This window comes from Malurus melanocephalus, unplaced genomic scaffold, assembly GCF_030028575.1.
Source record: "Malurus melanocephalus ecotype Western Australia unplaced genomic scaffold, MMel_1.1 scaffold_161, whole genome shotgun sequence".
NCBI lineage: Eukaryota > Metazoa > Chordata > Aves > Passeriformes > Maluridae > Malurus > Malurus melanocephalus.
This window is the reverse complement of record NW_026623393.1, coordinates 409,564-427,576: the sequence shown is the minus strand read 5'-3', so window position 1 is coordinate 427,576 and position 18,013 is coordinate 409,564. Positions and strand designations below refer to the sequence as shown.

The 18,013-nt window shown below is 36.7% G+C and overlaps 1 protein-coding gene across 2 annotated transcripts in view; it reads right to left on the bottom strand.

The window, feature by feature from the left end:
* Positions 1-17,160, bottom strand: part of VRK1 (VRK serine/threonine kinase 1) — a 35,223-nt gene extending 18,063 nt beyond the window's left edge. Inside the window, exons 1-8 of one of the 2 annotated variants that reach the window (XM_057371902.1) lie at positions 17,043-17,160; positions 9,791-9,952; positions 8,263-8,318; positions 3,988-4,057; positions 3,529-3,616; positions 1,976-2,084; positions 1,742-1,834; positions 571-703 (exon numbers count right to left, since the gene is read on the bottom strand). In XM_057371902.1, the coding sequence (XP_057227885.1) occupies positions 571-703; positions 1,742-1,834; positions 1,976-2,084; positions 3,529-3,616; positions 3,988-4,057; positions 8,263-8,318; positions 9,791-9,952; positions 17,043-17,160 (829 nt within the window). Of the gene's footprint in view, positions 1-570; positions 704-1,741; positions 1,835-1,975; positions 2,085-3,528; positions 3,617-3,987; positions 4,058-8,262; positions 8,319-9,790; positions 9,953-16,762; positions 17,005-17,042 lie in introns of those variants that run through there. The other variant, XM_057371903.1, reaches the window with a different exon arrangement.
* Between the last annotated feature and the right edge of the window lie 853 nt (positions 17,161-18,013).

Below are 18,013 nucleotides of genomic sequence, written 5' to 3'. Positions count from 1 at the left end.
ACTGTTATTTTTGCAGAACACCCTTTTAAGCTAATAAAACAAAATTTAAAAATTAAGGAAATGAAATTGGTATTCACTATAAATCATCAATGATTAATCAGACATAGACCTTTCTTTTGCATATTCAACCTTTTCTCACTTCTTGCTTTTTGATGTTCAGCRACCAAAGGCATAATTAATTAATTAATTAAACTAAGTTTTTTGTGCTAAAAGAAAGAATATTTTCACATTGATAACAGCAACTACTTTTCTCCTAAAAACAGGACCTTTTTTCCTATCAAGATCTCACAAGCACTATTCGATTTCTACTTGGTCAATAAAAAGCAATATGTTGAACCTCACAAATTAAGGAGCTCTAGTTAAGAAAGTTACACTAAAAATAYAATTAGTAAAAGTTAGTAACTGGAAAAAAAGAAAAATGACAGCATAGCACATAAAGAACAAAAACAAAAAAAGGAAAAACATTTTTTTTATCAAAAATCTGGTCTATTTGCTGCACTGAGTTTTGTTAAGTATTTTATTTTTTAAAAAAGATACACAAATGCCTGTTATTGAGTTTTACATCCTTACCCACACCCTTGTGTGCATCAATACTGGTATATTCAATTGTTCCATCATGGCACCTTTTGGGATCTTCTTTATATACTTTGTGAACTCCTTCAGGACAATATCGGTAAGCAAGTCCATAATCCACCAAGTAYACCTAGTAATTTCCACAAAGAATTCTAAGGTTAAAGAACCATAATTACAAAGGTTAAAGARCTATAATTACAAAAAATATGTAAACAATAAATGCAACTCCCAACTATTTTCATAACTTCTTTGAAAGTATTAAGAGTGGTGAGTTCAACTCTGAATGATTTTAAGTACTTTATTAATTTTAAATATGATTTGGAAACAACATGTCACTTGGGTTTTACTGTTTTCCATAAAGCAGTCTGACCTGGAATTCATTTCTTGCTGATACAGAAAACTAGTACAATAGTCATCAAAAAAAAAAAAAGAAAAAAAAAAAAAAAAAAACAAAAACCAAACAAACAAAAAATAAACCCAAAAAACCTAAGAAGTAAAAAAAAGAAGTAATGTCCCTAGAATTATAAAGACACTCACTGTGCTACCCTCTTTAAAGTCAGTAGACCCATTTGAACAATACCATATACTACTACTACTCACTAACAAGATAGTTACTTTAAGAGAAATTATTTTACATCTTTCACGAGCTAAAACATTTGGGCAAGAATACATACATAATTCTGAAACTCTAATATGCATTGTTTGAATAGCAAAGAGAGTTAAAAATGCAGAAAAATGAAAGACTTCTGTAAATCAAGTGGAACAATCAACACTTTAAAGACCAATTTTTCCAAGTAACAGAACACTTATCTGATGGATTTCTTGAACAAAGGAATGAGGTAACAATGCAGACAGGCAAACATAATTTACCAGTGTGATATATAATTTTAGGCTTCCACCTGCAAATACCTATTTGTGAGTCAATTTTTTTTTTAATCTCAAGAATTTCTCTAGAATGCTATTTAGGCCAAATAGTCAATTGATAACTGTCCAGCAAAATGCACTAAAAAAYTGTAGAATATTAACCAGATATAAATGTCAAGCAGAAATAATGTTACCATATACATTCTTAAAAATGAGCTTCTGCTAGATTTCACCGGTTCAAAGCATTTTCATTGTTGCCAAATAGAAGGGTTAAAACATGAGGAGTAAAATGCATTATAAATACCTGATTAGGGTTCTTGTAACTCAGAAGGAGATTAGCGGCCTTGATGTCTCCATGCACGTATTCATGCTCATGGACGTATTCCAGAATCTCAAGCTAACAAAACASAAGTCATGTAAATGCAGTACCGAGGTCCGCCCAGCAGAGGACCTGGACTCGGCACAAAAGTGGGACTGAACTGAGAGACTCACACAGGGAAGACAGACTGTGAAAATAAAATGTATTTTTTAAACTTACTATTCTCAGGCCTAATTGTAGTACAGTTTTACGGGAAAATTGCTTTGCATTCTCTTCATACATCTTCTGAAGATCTCTGCCAAATCGGTCCATTATCATAAATCGATAGCTAAATTCAAGGACCAAAAGAAAATAACAAAACCAAAAAAAACCAGCAGTTACTGACTTGTACTTAGCAAAGTATTTTATCTGTGTTAAATGTACTAACTAATGATTGAACACATCTCTCAAACTGTGGGAAATACTTGACTTTTTTTAATGCTGTACATCAATTCTTACCTTTTCTACATCAGCTACTCAGAAGTTCATCCATCAAAAAGCTGTTCTTTATTCTAGTTATGCAGCAAAATAACAAGCACTCACAGAGGAAAACATCCCTAATGTAACTCACTATAAGCAAAACCAAGAATCATCTACTCACAGAAATATATTTCTTAGTTTATAAACGACTAAGTGGTTTAACGTGGTTACTTACAATGTTCTTTTACTGAAATCTATTGCAATGTTCTTTTACTGAAATCTATTGCAAACTTTTTTGACCACATATAAACGTCAAGCTTTTTTGACCAGATATAAATGTCAATGTTAACAACAAAAGCATTTCACTTGCCAAACGTGTTCTGATATTCATTGCTATAGCCAAACTCGTTATAGAACTAAAAGAGTTCATAGTGGCTATATTAAAAAAATTCATGCACTAAACACTGAATGCAAAACCACTTTTGTGGGATAGAAAAAAATGCTATATTTACTTTTGCCTCTCAAAATGAATGTTATTTTTACAATAGGTTCGTTTTACAGCTGAGGACCTACTGAAACACTGATATTTCTGACATACTAATGCACACACACCAACTGCCCTAGGCAGTGATCCACAGAGAGAAGCCTGACCTACTGTAAGCTGCCAAAGAACTATTAAAACTCCTTTGCAGCACAGCTGTTTAGAAAACCACCACTAGGAAACAAGGGCTATTACATAAACAGGCATTAACATTAAAGACCAAGTAACAAAACCCTTTCCTGGCATGGAACAAYACTAAAAACTACCCCTTGACTTAAATTTAACATGAGACTAGAAATTATTATAGCTCACAGGTTAAGCAAAAAAGAAAAACAGGGAAACAGAACAGATTTGAGACAACACTAAGTCCTCAATATTAGTGAGTGAAAATACGCTTTAGCCAACAYGACAAGAAAAACTTAAAAGGTAGTCATATTAGTCCTGACTTGTTCATTAGAAATTGACGTTGTTTTAATTAAAATATAAAAGCTTCTAAAGCACATATACATAAATAGCATCTTTGTATTACAGCAATGTTCACAACAAGCGAAATAAAGACTGTAACAAAYACAAATAGGAGTACCCAAACATTACAGATAAAATGTATCTATGTATAGTCCCTAAACACACCCTGCCAGGAACATGAAAATTTGTAGCCAAAGTGAACAATGCGAAAAAAAGTGGAAAATACACCTTATAAAGTAGAGCTTAGGCTAAAGGAGATAATGGTTGTAGACGAATTCCAGTATATRTCAACGAAAGATATATTCACCTGTTTCCATTCCTTTCATGCAAGCCAGAACCCCAATATCTTGGTACACCTAAATATTTCAGTTTATGGGACTTAGTCCACTTCTGAACTGAAAATACAAATAAAATTAGGATCATGAATTGGCATGAGTAGAGACTTACAAAAAAAGGAGTAGTCACATGGCTTACAGTGTCTGCATACCTGTGAGCTTCTTATTTCACAGAAATGTGTATGCAAAGTATACAGGAAAGTTAAACACATATCCAACAACTCAAGTTTAAATTTAGACAGTAATACCAACAGAACTACAAAGAACTTTTTACCAAAATCCTCTAATTTACTACATATCTGAATTAGATTTCAATAATTTAAAAATATTTCTGAAAATTACCTAAAGATATTCTCAAAGTTCAACCTTCTACAGGCTCTATTTTCCTAAATGCTTGTAGTTCATTAAAAACATTTTAATAGACTGCTTACTTTCATCTGGCTTAGCAGCTCTCATGTAGAACTTTAACTCAGTAAAAAGAGGTCCATTCTGGCTGGGTTCCTTTAAGACAATTTAAAATTCATTAAAAACTGCTGTGTTAATGCTTAATAATTACTAAAAGCTCACAAAATGTAACATTCACCCTATAAAAATATATTCTCYCTCAAAAGCTCTACCTGATGCTGACAAATATAACAGAATATCTCCTTTTTATAAAAGAAATTTAGTTCTAAAAGCTATTTTTATTATAAATTGCTTTACATTAAGGGTATCAAAGAATAATGCCCCATACAAAAGACTAAATAAAATTGAAATGTATAGAAATAGTAACAATTATTGGCAGAAGTTTAGTAGAGAACATTAAACAATGTTATGTCAGATTTTCCAGATTACAGCGGGATTGCATCAGTTGCAGTAGCCTTTAGCGATCTTAAAATAACACCTGAAATGATTTAATGACAAAATTTAATAAAAGTTAAATTCTAGCTGAACATAAGGCATTTTGTTCCTTTCATACATTAGTCAACCAAGATAAAAAAACCAGAGAATTTCAAAATTTCTCTAAATTATAAGAACTAYACCTATTTCGATTTCAGACTCTATCCTGTATTTAATCTATCTCAGTTCCATTTTCAAGGGACAAATCTATGGGAGCCATGTAAAGTATAAGTCCAAGAGAGAAATTCCTCTGAAAACATCAAAGCTTTGACATACTGCAAAAAAAAGCAATGCGCAAGTATCTTTACTACATTTCCAGAATTTGGTAGAGAAAAATGAAAAAAAAAGTGATCTCAATTCCTATAATTTTTGGTTGATCGATTTTGTGATGAGCTTAAGCAATATATTTTTGTCTAGTTACTCATATATATCCAAATTCACTTCAACTCAATGTGAAAATACATTTTGGAATATCCTACAATTAAAAAATWACTGGCAAAGAAACTCAAGAATAATAGAATTACATGACATTAGGAAAAGTTACAATATTAAATGGGTTMGTTTTAACTTTTAAATGAAGATATAGTGATCCAGAAAATTCCTAAAGGCCAGACTGTAGCTGAGAAGAGGCTCRCTGCTGTCCAAGCTCACCGGAACAACGCAGAGCACAAACGCGCCCCTGACCGCAGGCTTTGGTGCGCTCTGATGTACGGGCTTGGAGGCACAGCTGGAAYATGGGACACACTGAGAGCAGACACCACCAGCCTGGGCACCACTCCTAGGCCTGGACACTTGGTTATAAAGTCACTGCCTATCTCCAGCTCACTTTCTCCAGCAGCACTGCCCTGACAAACAATGGAGCCAAGACAGCTTTCTGGCCCTCTCGTGAGAAGGAACCAGGAAAAAAAAACCAAAACCTAAGACAGTCAGACCAACGAATCAACACACACAAACTTTGGTACCTGTACATCTACTTTCACAGTTAGTTTTATTTATCCACAGTGGACAACAATTTAGCAATACAGAGATTATATATGCAGAGAAGAAGGGTTAAATAGCTGAATTCTTTTATTGCAGTTACCTCAAACACACATTGCTTGACCTATTCACTTGATCCTGAGTAGCATAATCTATTAATATCCTAACTAATTAGAATACAAATTATCTTATATATCATTTTCATTCAATTTCCATAGGTTTGAAAAATGTTTTCTTACTAAAATGCAGTAAAGCAAGTGTTAAAAATTCTTACAATATTTAACTATAAACAAATTATCCCACAAAAATTTATGTCTCAGTGCTGCAAAAGAGATGTATCTTTCACTAGTCAGAAAGAAAAATCTGCTATCTTTTCATACTCAGAGAATGGATAAATGATCTAATCATAAACTAGATCTTTAATGTTGATTATGAAGGTGTTTTCCCACAATACCATTAATTCTACTTACAGATAAATAAATGCACATGTGATGCTAAAAAAGTTTACACAACATCCAATGTTCAGCATAATAGTCCAGAAGAAGTGCAAACACAGATTTTTATAGCTTTATGCCCAAGGTCATTCAAAATACACGACTTATAAAACTGAAATTAAAGTCTTATTCAAAAAGATAATGTAATGAAAGATTATATAGAGTATATGTCAAAACCCAACAAATTTCAAGCAGTGTTTTAAGAATTCTGATCTTTTCAGTCAGCAATGTAATGAAGTGTAATTAAACCCTGCATCTACATCCTGAACAATGACATCTGAAAGGTCCACATGTTAAAAAGCATTTCTTTTTTTAATAAAAACTGTGATTCATTTCATACTCCACAGACATCAATACTATGAGGATATGTCAAAGACTAAGCCAATTTCCATCCCACTTTAATAGCTTAATTTGAGGAACATTACTATAGAATCACATATTTTGTTAAACACTAATAGTTGTTCAAAGCTGTTAACCGCTTTGCTTCAGCTGATGGAAAAACTCACAACCACCCAGGCATCAGAAAATGAGCTCTTATCCATGGTTGTGTTATACCAGACTGTAGAGGCATAATATGTTATGGGTCATTTGTGAGGCTAGCACAAAGACTGGGGCTACTCTTTACTGCCATAAAGACAAAACTATGAAAGTCAAATTAAAAGTGAGTAGTCATTGGGGATCTTAGCAATGGAGGTATTTACAAAATGCTGCAACAAAGTGAATCTAGCATAGGAGCAACCCAAAAGTTGCAGCAACTCTTATATTTAGAGCCCAGAGTGGAGAGAARCAGATGGATAGGTTTCAAACTCAGGAATAGAGGGGGCAGCAATTACACACAATATAAAGTAATGCATATGTGATKATTTTCCCAGCAAGTCAAACCTGATTCTTCCATGAAAGTTATATGACTCTCTGCTTCTTGATTAGTCAAAACTCAGCAGGAGCCAGTAATTAGAAGCGTYTGCCTCTCACAGGCAAACCATTGCTGATGGTCTCAATGTCTGTTATCTGCCACTAAACCAGGCCACAGCTCCTGCATGATGGACACTCGCACCCTCCACAGTACAGACTGAACATACTAACGCAGGTTGCCACCATCCAATTGCAGCCTGGGGCTCCTGGTCAGTGYGGAATTCCTGCCCACTAATGCAGCAGCAGGCTGATGTTGAGAGTGTGACAATCTGGCATTTGCATGGCAAACACTGCTTTTTTCAGCAAGGGACAACCTTTCAGAGGGAGGGTCATCACAAACTGTATCTTGGGGTGCCTGAAAACTATTAAAACCAGTATTCTAAAATTTCCCTTTAGTCAGCAGATGTAAATATCAAGATTAAAGGCACATACTGACCAGACTGTATTGTACTGCAATTTAACCTAATCTTTTAGTTTTAGGAACAAATGTTAAAAGCACTAACACATTTACAAAGTGGCCAGCTACTGCAGCAAAGCATTCAGTATCATCATATAGTTTAATAAATAAAATGTTAAAACAGTGAAGTTTTTACACTGTGAAATTCTTGCACAGTTTTCTGATATTTGCTTTAATCGAAGGAACAGAAGTSCCACCAAGATAATGAATGGTATGGATATACTAAGGCTATTCCCATATTCTCTGTTTTTTTAATAATCCTTTGTAAGATCTTACCAGATCCATACAAAATACTCTGGCAACATTTAAGAAAAAAAACCTTTATACCTTGTGAAAAGAAATAGCCAAATCAAATTAAATAACCCTTTTTTTAGACTAAAACCATAAGAAAATTTCAAGTAATAAAAAGAACTTGCCAAATTGCTACAACAGGTTAAAAATGAGCTATCAACAATGCTTTTTCTTCTCTCTAATCATTAGGTTAAAATAATTGTGTCAATATTACTTGAATTCAATAGAAATTAGAACACATGTTCGGTTTATGAAAAAAACATTTAAAGGACTTTGTATCTATGGAGACCTCAGGAATCAAAGTTTTGCTGTTTCTAGTCAGGAGCCAACCGTCAGTTTTATAGCATCCATTGGTGAGCAACAGTTCACACAGACTCACTCTTGAATCACAGAAATCCTCCAAAAACTAGACAGATTTCATTCATTTGGTGATATCCTAAGTGCCGCTYATAGGAAGCAAGTGAAACAGAATCTGATCCATTTCATGGATCTTTTTCAACTTCACTAATGTTCCATTATGACATTTCTCATACACAGGAGTCCCAATTCTMAGCAGCATTCCTGTGTATCACCACACTTGTATTATAAACAGCATTTTGTAATTGCTTTATTTTCAGAAGACGTTTTAAATTACACATGCTACTCTAGAACAAATRTTTTCAAGTTGTGAAGTAAAGATTCAAATGCTCTCTTACCACTTTCGCAACATAAGGGGCATCACTGCCAACCGACTTTGAAGAATTAACATCAGCTGTTAAAAAGGAAGCTTTTATTAGCAGTAAGAAAGGAAACTGTCACAAAGCATACACTCACTATGCAGRATAACTATACAACATATAACAAAGTAACTAAGTACTGACAAGAACATAGATCAGTACCTTAGCTGTTGRTAAGAGAATCACTCTATATGGAAAGGCAACTGTATACCAATATTAAATTCTTGCCTTCTCCCTTCTGTTTGAGGAGTACAGGCAGTTTACTAAATTAAAGAGCTCTTTATTATCCAGTAACTTGTTCCTATTCAAAAGGAACAAAAATTCCTATTCTTTTGTTTTCTAGGACTGTTACAAACATACACATTTGTGGACATAAAGACAAATAAATACCATGTTGCCATGTCACATATCCAAAAGTGACTTTCTTCTGCTACTCAATTTTTGGTATTTGTGACAGAAGATAAAGGTATGAAGAACATCAAGCCAAGTACAAAGTACAGGGTTAGGGTCACAGCTTTGTGCAAATGATGGGTAAGCAGAGAGCAAGCTCTGGCTTGATCAAAGCAGGAATTCAAGTGAGTTGGAACTCCAGTAAATTTAGTAGCTCATTGAGCAAGGCTGAATAAGTAGTTGAAGGCTTCTTTGGCAAAAAGCCACCCACTGGTCCTGTTTTTCTCCTTAACCCACTTATGCTGCAGTCTGTTCATTTTAAAAGCAGGACAGATTTTTTTCCTGTTTTCCAACTCAGTATGAATCCAGTAAAACCTTTTCCTCAAGATGATGAAGATCATATTATAATGATCACATGAACTTTCATCCCTTCAAAATTGTTTGAAAAATGACTAGGGGCAATGAAGCAGAAACATCTCAAGACCTCTGTTATCTGTTCATCTGYCCAAGTAAAAGAGATACTAAGTATGGAACACTATTCACTTTAAGTTTTTCTTTTAACAGCATTGCAAAACAAGACCTGAACCGAAGCTTTAAACTGTAAAGTTCAACACTTCGATTTGTTTTTAGCATTGATTACATTAAAAGAAAGAATATGACAGTCAAAAGTTCACAAGGTAATGAAAAAATTAAAGCAATACCAAAGTCAAAACCAGCTCAAATACTGGCTSATCAGTAGCCTCCAGATAAAAAGCACAATTTCAGTTCTGAATTTGTCTTTATAAAGATACTCATGCAAAAATCCAGTCTTTCAGCCAGACCAAAAGTCAAATTTAAATAAATATTAAACTATCCTTTCCATGGCTAAAAAGTAATAAAGATTTTGATTTTTAAAAAGAATGAACTACCACTGGAAACTCATACTACTAGTTTTTATAATCACTATTTGTCTATGTCATTTTTTTTCCAACACTGAGACCCAAGCTAAAGTTCTAGTAAAAGAGATCACATGAAGACCCTTCATATTTCTAACTTAGGGTCAACTTTTCATTGTTTTGAATGAGGATCAACATCTCACTCTCCATTTCAAAGCATTATAAAAGATAACTACACTTACCAATGTATAGGCGTCCAAAGCCTCCCTGCCCTATAGGAGCACCTAATTTCCATTCTTTTCGTGATGTATCTGCTAGAACCTCCCCCAGAGCAAACACTTCAGCAAGTTTTCTCTTTGCAGGGGCTTTTTTCCCAGCCATTTTCTTAYTATTTGGCATTTTCCCTAGAGAAAGTAGAGGGAAGGAAAAAAAAAAAACTTAGGTTACATGTTGATCTCGCTTATTTCATACACACAGAAATCTGTTAGAAGCACAAAAGAGAATGGGTTGTTTAAGTTATAATTTGTTACCTCAAAGATACTTGAAAAGAAATGCAGSAAGCAGTTTCATTGGCATGAATTCTAAGTGAGAAACAACTAATTTTTTCAGGTATCACAAAAAAATTTGACAGCAAAAACCTTCACAAGAGAAACCTACTACGGGATCTTGCATAATACATGCTAAAAAAGTCTCAGAATCTACCACCTTCAATCAATCACAACCCATCAAAGGTCTAAACTTAGAAAAAAAGTAAACTAATGAAATAAAGCTCATCAATTTTCCTTAAAATTGCATATTAAAAAACTGCAAGTCTTCAGTAGTAATATAAGGAATTCCTCTTAGCTGTAAAAAAAAAAAAAAGTCATTAAAACAGTTAATCATTTTTTCTTCTATACAGCTGCAAGAAAAAAAAGAATGAAAGTCTGGTTATTGTTTACAGGGCAGYATTGAGTAGGCCATCACAAAAACTAGTACATAACCACCTATTTTTGAGATCCCAAGTGTGAAAGTATTACAGTTACCTTCACACAATCCCAGATATCTTATTAGCAATATTTCTAGAAATAACATAACAGCCCACTGAAATACGTCCTTCTCTGCAGAACAGAATCATAGAATCTTATAATAGTGTGAATTATTCACACTATTTCAATGTCATCTAGTCCTTCTGCAATGAGCAGGGGCACCTTCAGCCAGATCAAGTTGCTCAGAGGCCCGTCCAATCTGAACCTAAATGTTTCCAGATATGGGGCATCTACCACCTCTCTCAGCAACSTGTTATACTGTTTCACCAGCCKCACTGTAAAAATTTCTAACTTCTATCTATTTTAAACCTACCCTTTTTCAGCTGAGAACCATTACCCTTTGCCTCACTGTAAGTCTTACTAAAAAGTTTGTCTCCATCTTTCTTACAGGCCCCCTGCAAGTACTGAGAGGCTGCAAAAAGGTCTTCCAGAAGACTTTTCCAGCCTGAATATCTCAAACACTCTCAGCCTCTCCCAACAGAAGTGTTCACCCCTCTAACCATCTCTGTTACCTCTGGACTCACTYCCTCAASAGGTCCATGTCCTTCTKGCGCTGAGAACCCCAGAGCTAGATGCAGCCCTCCTGCTAGGGTCTCACCAGAGCAGAGCAGAGGGGCACAATCCCCTCTCTTGCTGGCTACACTGCTTTGGATGCAGCCCTGTATACAATTGGTTTTCTAGCTGCTTGACTGCTCATGAACAGCTTCTCATCCACCATTACCACCAAGTCCTTCTCAGAAGGCTTCATTTTGAGCAAATAAATGTTTTGAGGTTTTAATAGTCAGATTTTGCAGCACTAAGTTACTGAATATGCAGCTGTGGCACAGCAGAGTGCCTCTTTACATGAATGGCCTTTATAAATTGTTTTACAAAGAACTGATCTTTCCCTCTATCTTATGCAGATAAATGTCATACAAAGTCACATTTATTTTTTAAAAGATACCATTCTGACTRGTGGGATTTTATTATTTTCTTCAAAAAAGGAAGCAATATTAATACTCAATTAGTGTAGTTTCTGGATAGTAAAAGAACTTTTTCCTGTTAGTCTAGCTRCTCAATACAATAACCCTAAGCCAAACTCAGTTGTTTAACACCAGTTTTCCTCCTTCAGTTCTAATCTTTCTCTAGGGCTTCTTTTAATTTCCCAAATAGAAAACTGCATAACTGTGACAACTCCCCTCCTACAAAACGCTTTTCTGACTGGGTATCTTCTGCAAACTCTCTTCCTCAAATAATATCTGTTACCCAACTGGCATCWGAAGAGAGAAGCCCATAACCACTTCTCTATTTACTAAAGGAAAGAATAACTGTCAAGCTGCCTGAAAATGTTGTTCTATCYACTAATACTGAAGCCTGCAGCTCTGACTGACCAAACCCCTCGAGGTGAAATGTGACAGAAAAAAGCCCAACAGTGGATAAAACACTCTGTGGAGATGGAGAATGCTGATGTGCCCAAGAAGTTCTGGCARTAATGCAAAGGAACTCAAGGAGCTCACACAAAGGGGGCCAGTGGGTGGCCTTTGTTTTATGAAAACAGCTAAATGACAGTTGAGTGCAGCTCAGAATTGCTAAGTGGATCAAATGGAGGTGTAATGTCTCCCAAATTAGCCAGGCCAGCTTCGGGGCAGTGAATAGAGGGCTCATCCAACATAAGCATGCAAAAACTAAATAACTAGCAAAATAACTTCAAAGAGAACAATGAGCTTGAGCTGGTTGCAATCCAGATATTCCTTCCAGTGGCTGGGGACATCAGCATCATGACAGTGAACATATTACTGAGACCAGTAATGAGAATCACATCAGTACTGTGACTGGACTGTGCAATTGCTGTATTTTTCCAAGTATAACTTGCAATTTATTGTTCTCAGTCTATTTTATATCACTCTCCTAAATAAGAAACCTCACATAGTATCAACTATCTCCAAATAAGTATATTTGATATTAAATATTACATCCTTTATTTATGGAACATCTAAAAGAASCTAGTCAGAAACTAGCAGACTCACAGCAAGCAGTCTCCAGACACCACAGTCATTCAATACAGTAATGCAGAAAAGAAGGTGCATCATTCCAGGTCAAAGTTCGTCTTTTTCAGGGTCCTTGTTAATCTGAGAAGTATCTTTGTGTCATAGAACTGTGTCTGAATATTCACTGAATATCTTAYTTATAAGTAACTTCAACAAAACACTATTATGAAATATATCAGGAAGATACTGGTAATTATCAATACCTGCATTGCACAAGATTCCTCATTATCATAAAACAGGCTGTTTTAATTCTGCATTACTTTTCTATATTTACACTTCTATACAGTAACATTCTTGCCTACAATCAAGACACACATAAATTTTAAGACTAGGTTTACCTACATCATTATCCACACCATCCTCAGGAAACTCCTCTTTACATCCTTTTTTTTTTTTTTTTTTTTTAAAATCTTCAAGGTGATACATACTTTACTGTCTTAGAGAAAGATCCTTCCTCCAGATTTTCTACAGGAGAAAAATGAGACTTTCAAGCACCAAAGACAATTCCATCCAGCTCAGATAAGACCATACCAATGAGAAAGCAATGGTGTCAAAGTGTCAGAAGGAATAGAGTAGTAGAAACAGCTATGTGTTGGCATCACTTACAAGAGCAGGCCAAAAAGATCACTGCAGACCTTTAAGCAGCTTCACGGGACACTGAAATCAGGAAAGGGATTAAAACAAAGGGGAGACTGAAATTATTAGAAGTTGTGAAACCAGAAGTCTGGAGCCCAAAGGCTGACTCAGATAAGGTGAAAAAGGAAGCGCAAAAACCAGCAGTATTGCCCAATGACTTAGATTTGGGACAAGATCACACTCACTGGCATKTAAAGGATACTAAAATGTATCGAAATGAGCATACTGTCCTCAAGCTAAGAAACAACTTATTGTCAATATCAGAATCATGCAGAGGGCTTGAAGGACTGCATCCCCTTRATCTCCGAGTTACTACAAATAATTCAGGCAAGACTTGGACAGAGGCACATAGGTGCTTGAATGTTGGAAAGATTGCTATCCATAAAACAAAAATTTGTTGCCTCTCTTACAATAAGGATAGCAAGCCTGTGAAACAAACCTATTGATACGCTCCACATCTTTGACATTCAGTGAGACTCTTGATAGCAGCTTCACTTAAAAGGGAATTAAATTTACTTAAAATAGCTCCTCAAGAGTATCAAAGGAAGAGCTGGTGTTCTCTCTTCTTCCACACCCCCGCTTATTTTGTTTAACATGGTCAATAACTGTATGCCTGAAGGTATTTATTTAAAAAAAAAAATCGTTAATGACAACTTCCCTTTATCCATAAAAGCAAAACTTCAAAATGGACATAAGTTTGAATGTCCCCAGCTGGGAACYCTGCCCTTAACAAATACACTAGATACACATACATGGTTTCTTGGCTGTCTCTATTCATACCCATCTGTTAACATGGCACTGTGCCTACTTACAAGTTGGTCAAACTATCAGCAGGCCATAGGTGCCAAACACTGATCGCATGCAATGGGCAGCACGCACAATACTATGCATTCACTCCCTTGCAAAAAAGCTGTTATCCACGGAAATATTTAAGCAACGGCTGCACATGCTTTCACATCCATTTCTTTGGATAAATCAATTCAAATACCTTCTATTGATTGAAACCAGACGCACGGATGCAGCAAAAATTTTCTACATGAAAATACAGAACTAGAAAATAAACTACAACAAAAATAATGAAAAAAGATAATCACAATTTAGTGCAACTTCTGTCATTCTATGTGCTTTTCAACTCATAATACAGCAAACACAAGGGGTTTGTCAGGAAACTTACGCACCAACAAACATGACATAGAGCTGTCTACTGTACATTGCACAACTGGAATAATGCCATCTACTTCTCCCTAAAACCACCTTTAAAAATTCACCCCCACCATCCCTCCAAAATGAAAAAAAAAACTTAAACTTTCCTCTCAATTACTTCTTCCCATCAACAAAAGAAAATATTTTCTATCCACAGGTATTGTGAAGCTTAATTCATTAGTTCCTGCAATCATGCTAAAGTCCTTGGAAACAGTGCCATGGATGTCAAGTGCTGTACTATCATTCAAGAGTCAGACCTGACCCTACTTAGCTAAGGTGCCTGACAAGAACAATTTTCAAGGTGCATGAYTGTAAACAGCAATATGTTTTGTCGCTACAATGTGCTCAAAACAAAGATTTTCCTACTAAGAAGTATGAATAACAGAAGTCTATTTGTCTAAACTCTCTCCAAAAGCATCTTAGGACTACAAAGGMTTCTACTTAATAAAACATCTTGGATGAAACAGAATACAGTGTACTTGAGATAGCACTATTGATGCAAAATTGTCTGCATATCAGTGTGTTATCTTTACAAATGTTGTCTGCAATGGTTGCTACTTGAGCGATACTTGAACTCTTAGAATAAATATGAATAGCCACTTCTCAATTCTTATTGCCATCCATAATCAACAAAACTCTGAAATGAATATAAAACAAATTTATTTTGAAGTAAGTATTTATGCTGTGTGTCAAGTCAAACTCATTTCTTTCTGATCTTCCTCTTTTATTCTCTGGAAACTGTCATTTTTACAGTTGTTTATCTTAGTAGGACCTATTTTCATTGTCAACCAGAGACAGCATGCCAGTGACCTGTGCTCCTACACGAGCAGGTAGTTCCAGCAAGACCTGAAATATATGCATCATTAAAAAACTGTTCATTARTTAAAGCAAGAAATCTATATCTGCCTGAAAAAAAATAATTAAAGAGAAAACAAAACCAAATTTTTGCTCAAGGAGTGGGAAAGAAAAAAACATGACTTTTGAATACTTTAGAACTGTTTGTGGAGGGACCACACAAAAAAGTAATTGCTGTGTCAGTGACTTGTTACACCGAGTGAGGCAGATTGAACAAAGACTTTCTTGCAAAAATCAGACATTCTATGACTGGTCTATCGCTGTCTGTGAAAACCCCTCTAATCCAAGTTCCTGACAATTAAGACACCTGATAAATAATAACACTTATGGAAGAAGAGACACTAAGATCCTGTCCCCAAGATTTTTTTTTAAATGTCTTTTTAGACAAAATTAATAAATGCCATTGGTGGACCACAATTACTGAGAAAYATGTAATCACAACAGCATCATAMTGGATGGAGGAAATGCCTTTTTTCCTAAACAAACCAAGATGACTTAATATTTCAGAATGCATCTTGTTCAGAGGTAGGAAACAGTCATTTACAAGAGTAATTAGTGTCACTAATTTTAAATTGTCTTCTCAAGACTACATTACCTTCTTTTAAGTCTACTGAAAACCCTAAACATCACTCAGTTATTGCAAAAAAAACAGTGAACACTGTAAGGTACCAGATCATATCACTCCAAAGCACCTCACCTCCAAACCAACTGCAAATACCTAATGCATGTGAAACACTTAAAGGCTTTTTGATAATAAGGCATGCTGCATGAAAACCAACAGCTCTAAAGTTCATCAGGAATCCTACCTCACTTGAGGATTGTCCCCAAGAATTTAGTAGACAGATTACTCCTACAGAGGAAGGCACAAGCCCTTTGACAGAGTATTACAAGAAGCTTCGCAACAGCTTTCGTATTTTTGTTAGCCATAAAAAGGGCCCATGGATTCCCTATAAGTTAATAAAAGCCTTTAGTACTATTTTATTTGTGCTTAAGCATAAATTGAAAATCAGAGAACAAGAGTTTGCTCTGCCTGTAACTGCTTAAGTCTTTCCTAAACAAGGAAGTCAAATAGCAAGAAATAGGAAGTAGAAACAACCCACAACGAATGACAGAAACAAGCTTAGTCCCATTCTTACATAACAGGCCTTTCTGATCCTAAAAYCGCAGATTTTTGTGATTTATGGGCCTGTACTTAAAAAGTTTACTTTAAAGCAAAACTCAGGAACGCCTCCCAACCAAGGTGAAGCCAACACCAAGATGATCCTGAAGGTGAGGAACCTCTAAGTGGTACAGAACATAGCTTTTACTCAGCCTCCTCCACCTGACCTTAGCGCTAAAAAAACCAAGCAGGAATGAAAACAACTTAGGCCGCCGCCAACATAGGCAGCTTTAGAGCCCACAGCCCAGGAAGTAGAGGAAAGGGGAGTCCCCAGACCTCAAGCGTGAAACTGAATGAGCTCTGCCCCACCTGCCCCGTTCTCTGCCTCCCTGTCGGCGCCACGGCCTGGGCCAGAAGGAAGGGAAGGCGCCTTCGCTGCCTCTGGGGACGAACAGGGCGCGAGCAGGCCCCGGCGGTACCACCGGCCTCCTCCGCGAGGGAAGCGGGAAAACCGGTCCGCAAYCCGCCAGGAGGGCCGGGGACGCTCGGCACGGCGAAGGGGGATGAGGAACAGTGCCCCAAAACGCGCCTCCTAAAAAACAAAACCCCAAACAACTGCACCCCTGAGGCTTCCGCTGGTTCCAAGTACCTCCTGCGCGCGCGGGCCCGGCGCCGCTCCTTCCTCCCGGTCCGAAATTCCCGCACTGCCCGCGGCCCCAGGCGGCCCGCCCGCCTCGGGGCCACCTCCCAGCATCGCCCGCGCCCATTGGTCGGCCAAGGGCGGCCACCCGCCCCCATCCCCTCCTGGGCGCGGAGCCTTCTGGGAAATGTAGTCTGTAACCGACCTTCCTGGAGGCGCTTGCTGCGGTCACGGACTACACTTCCCGAAACGCGCCGCGGCCCGCGATGGTCCGGGAGCTGACGGTTTTTAGAGTCACGGAATCGTTTGGGTTGGAAAAGACGTTTAAGACCCATGTTCACCACAAAACCCTATATCCAAATGCCACGTTCGCATGTTTGTGGAACATTTCCAAGGATAGTGATTCCACCATTGCCCTGGGCTGTGTTCCACTGCTTCACAGTCTTTCAGTGAAAAAATTTTGAGAGTCATAAGAAACCTCGGTGTCTTAAGTTGTAGTAAGTTTGGGAAGGCCTTTGTGAAGCTGATAGACAGAATCAGTTAGGTTAGAAAAGTCCATGGAATCCAACCTATGACCGAGCACTATCAGGACCAGTGGACCATGGCACTAAGTGCCCTGTCCAGCCTTTCCTTAAACRCCTCCAGGGATAGTGATTCCTCCTCCTTTCATTGTCATTTACAAATATCTGCACACCACATCTGATTCTGGCACTCTGTAAATTCTTTGCCATGAAAGACATGGCCAAACTAGAAATGTAAGGGATGAGGCAGGAAAATAAAAGGACAATGGTTTTGCTAATTCACTGAGTGTTTCAAACCTTTAAAAAGGCATGATGGTTTTGTKGCCACTATCTTCAAAAATGAAGAGGCAGTTTTAGAGGTACTAAGTATGTTCATCATGACAGTACTTACATAGATTTCCTTGAAAACCTGGCTAATTAAGAGTAATAGAAATGTATTCTTGACATACAAGGTACTAC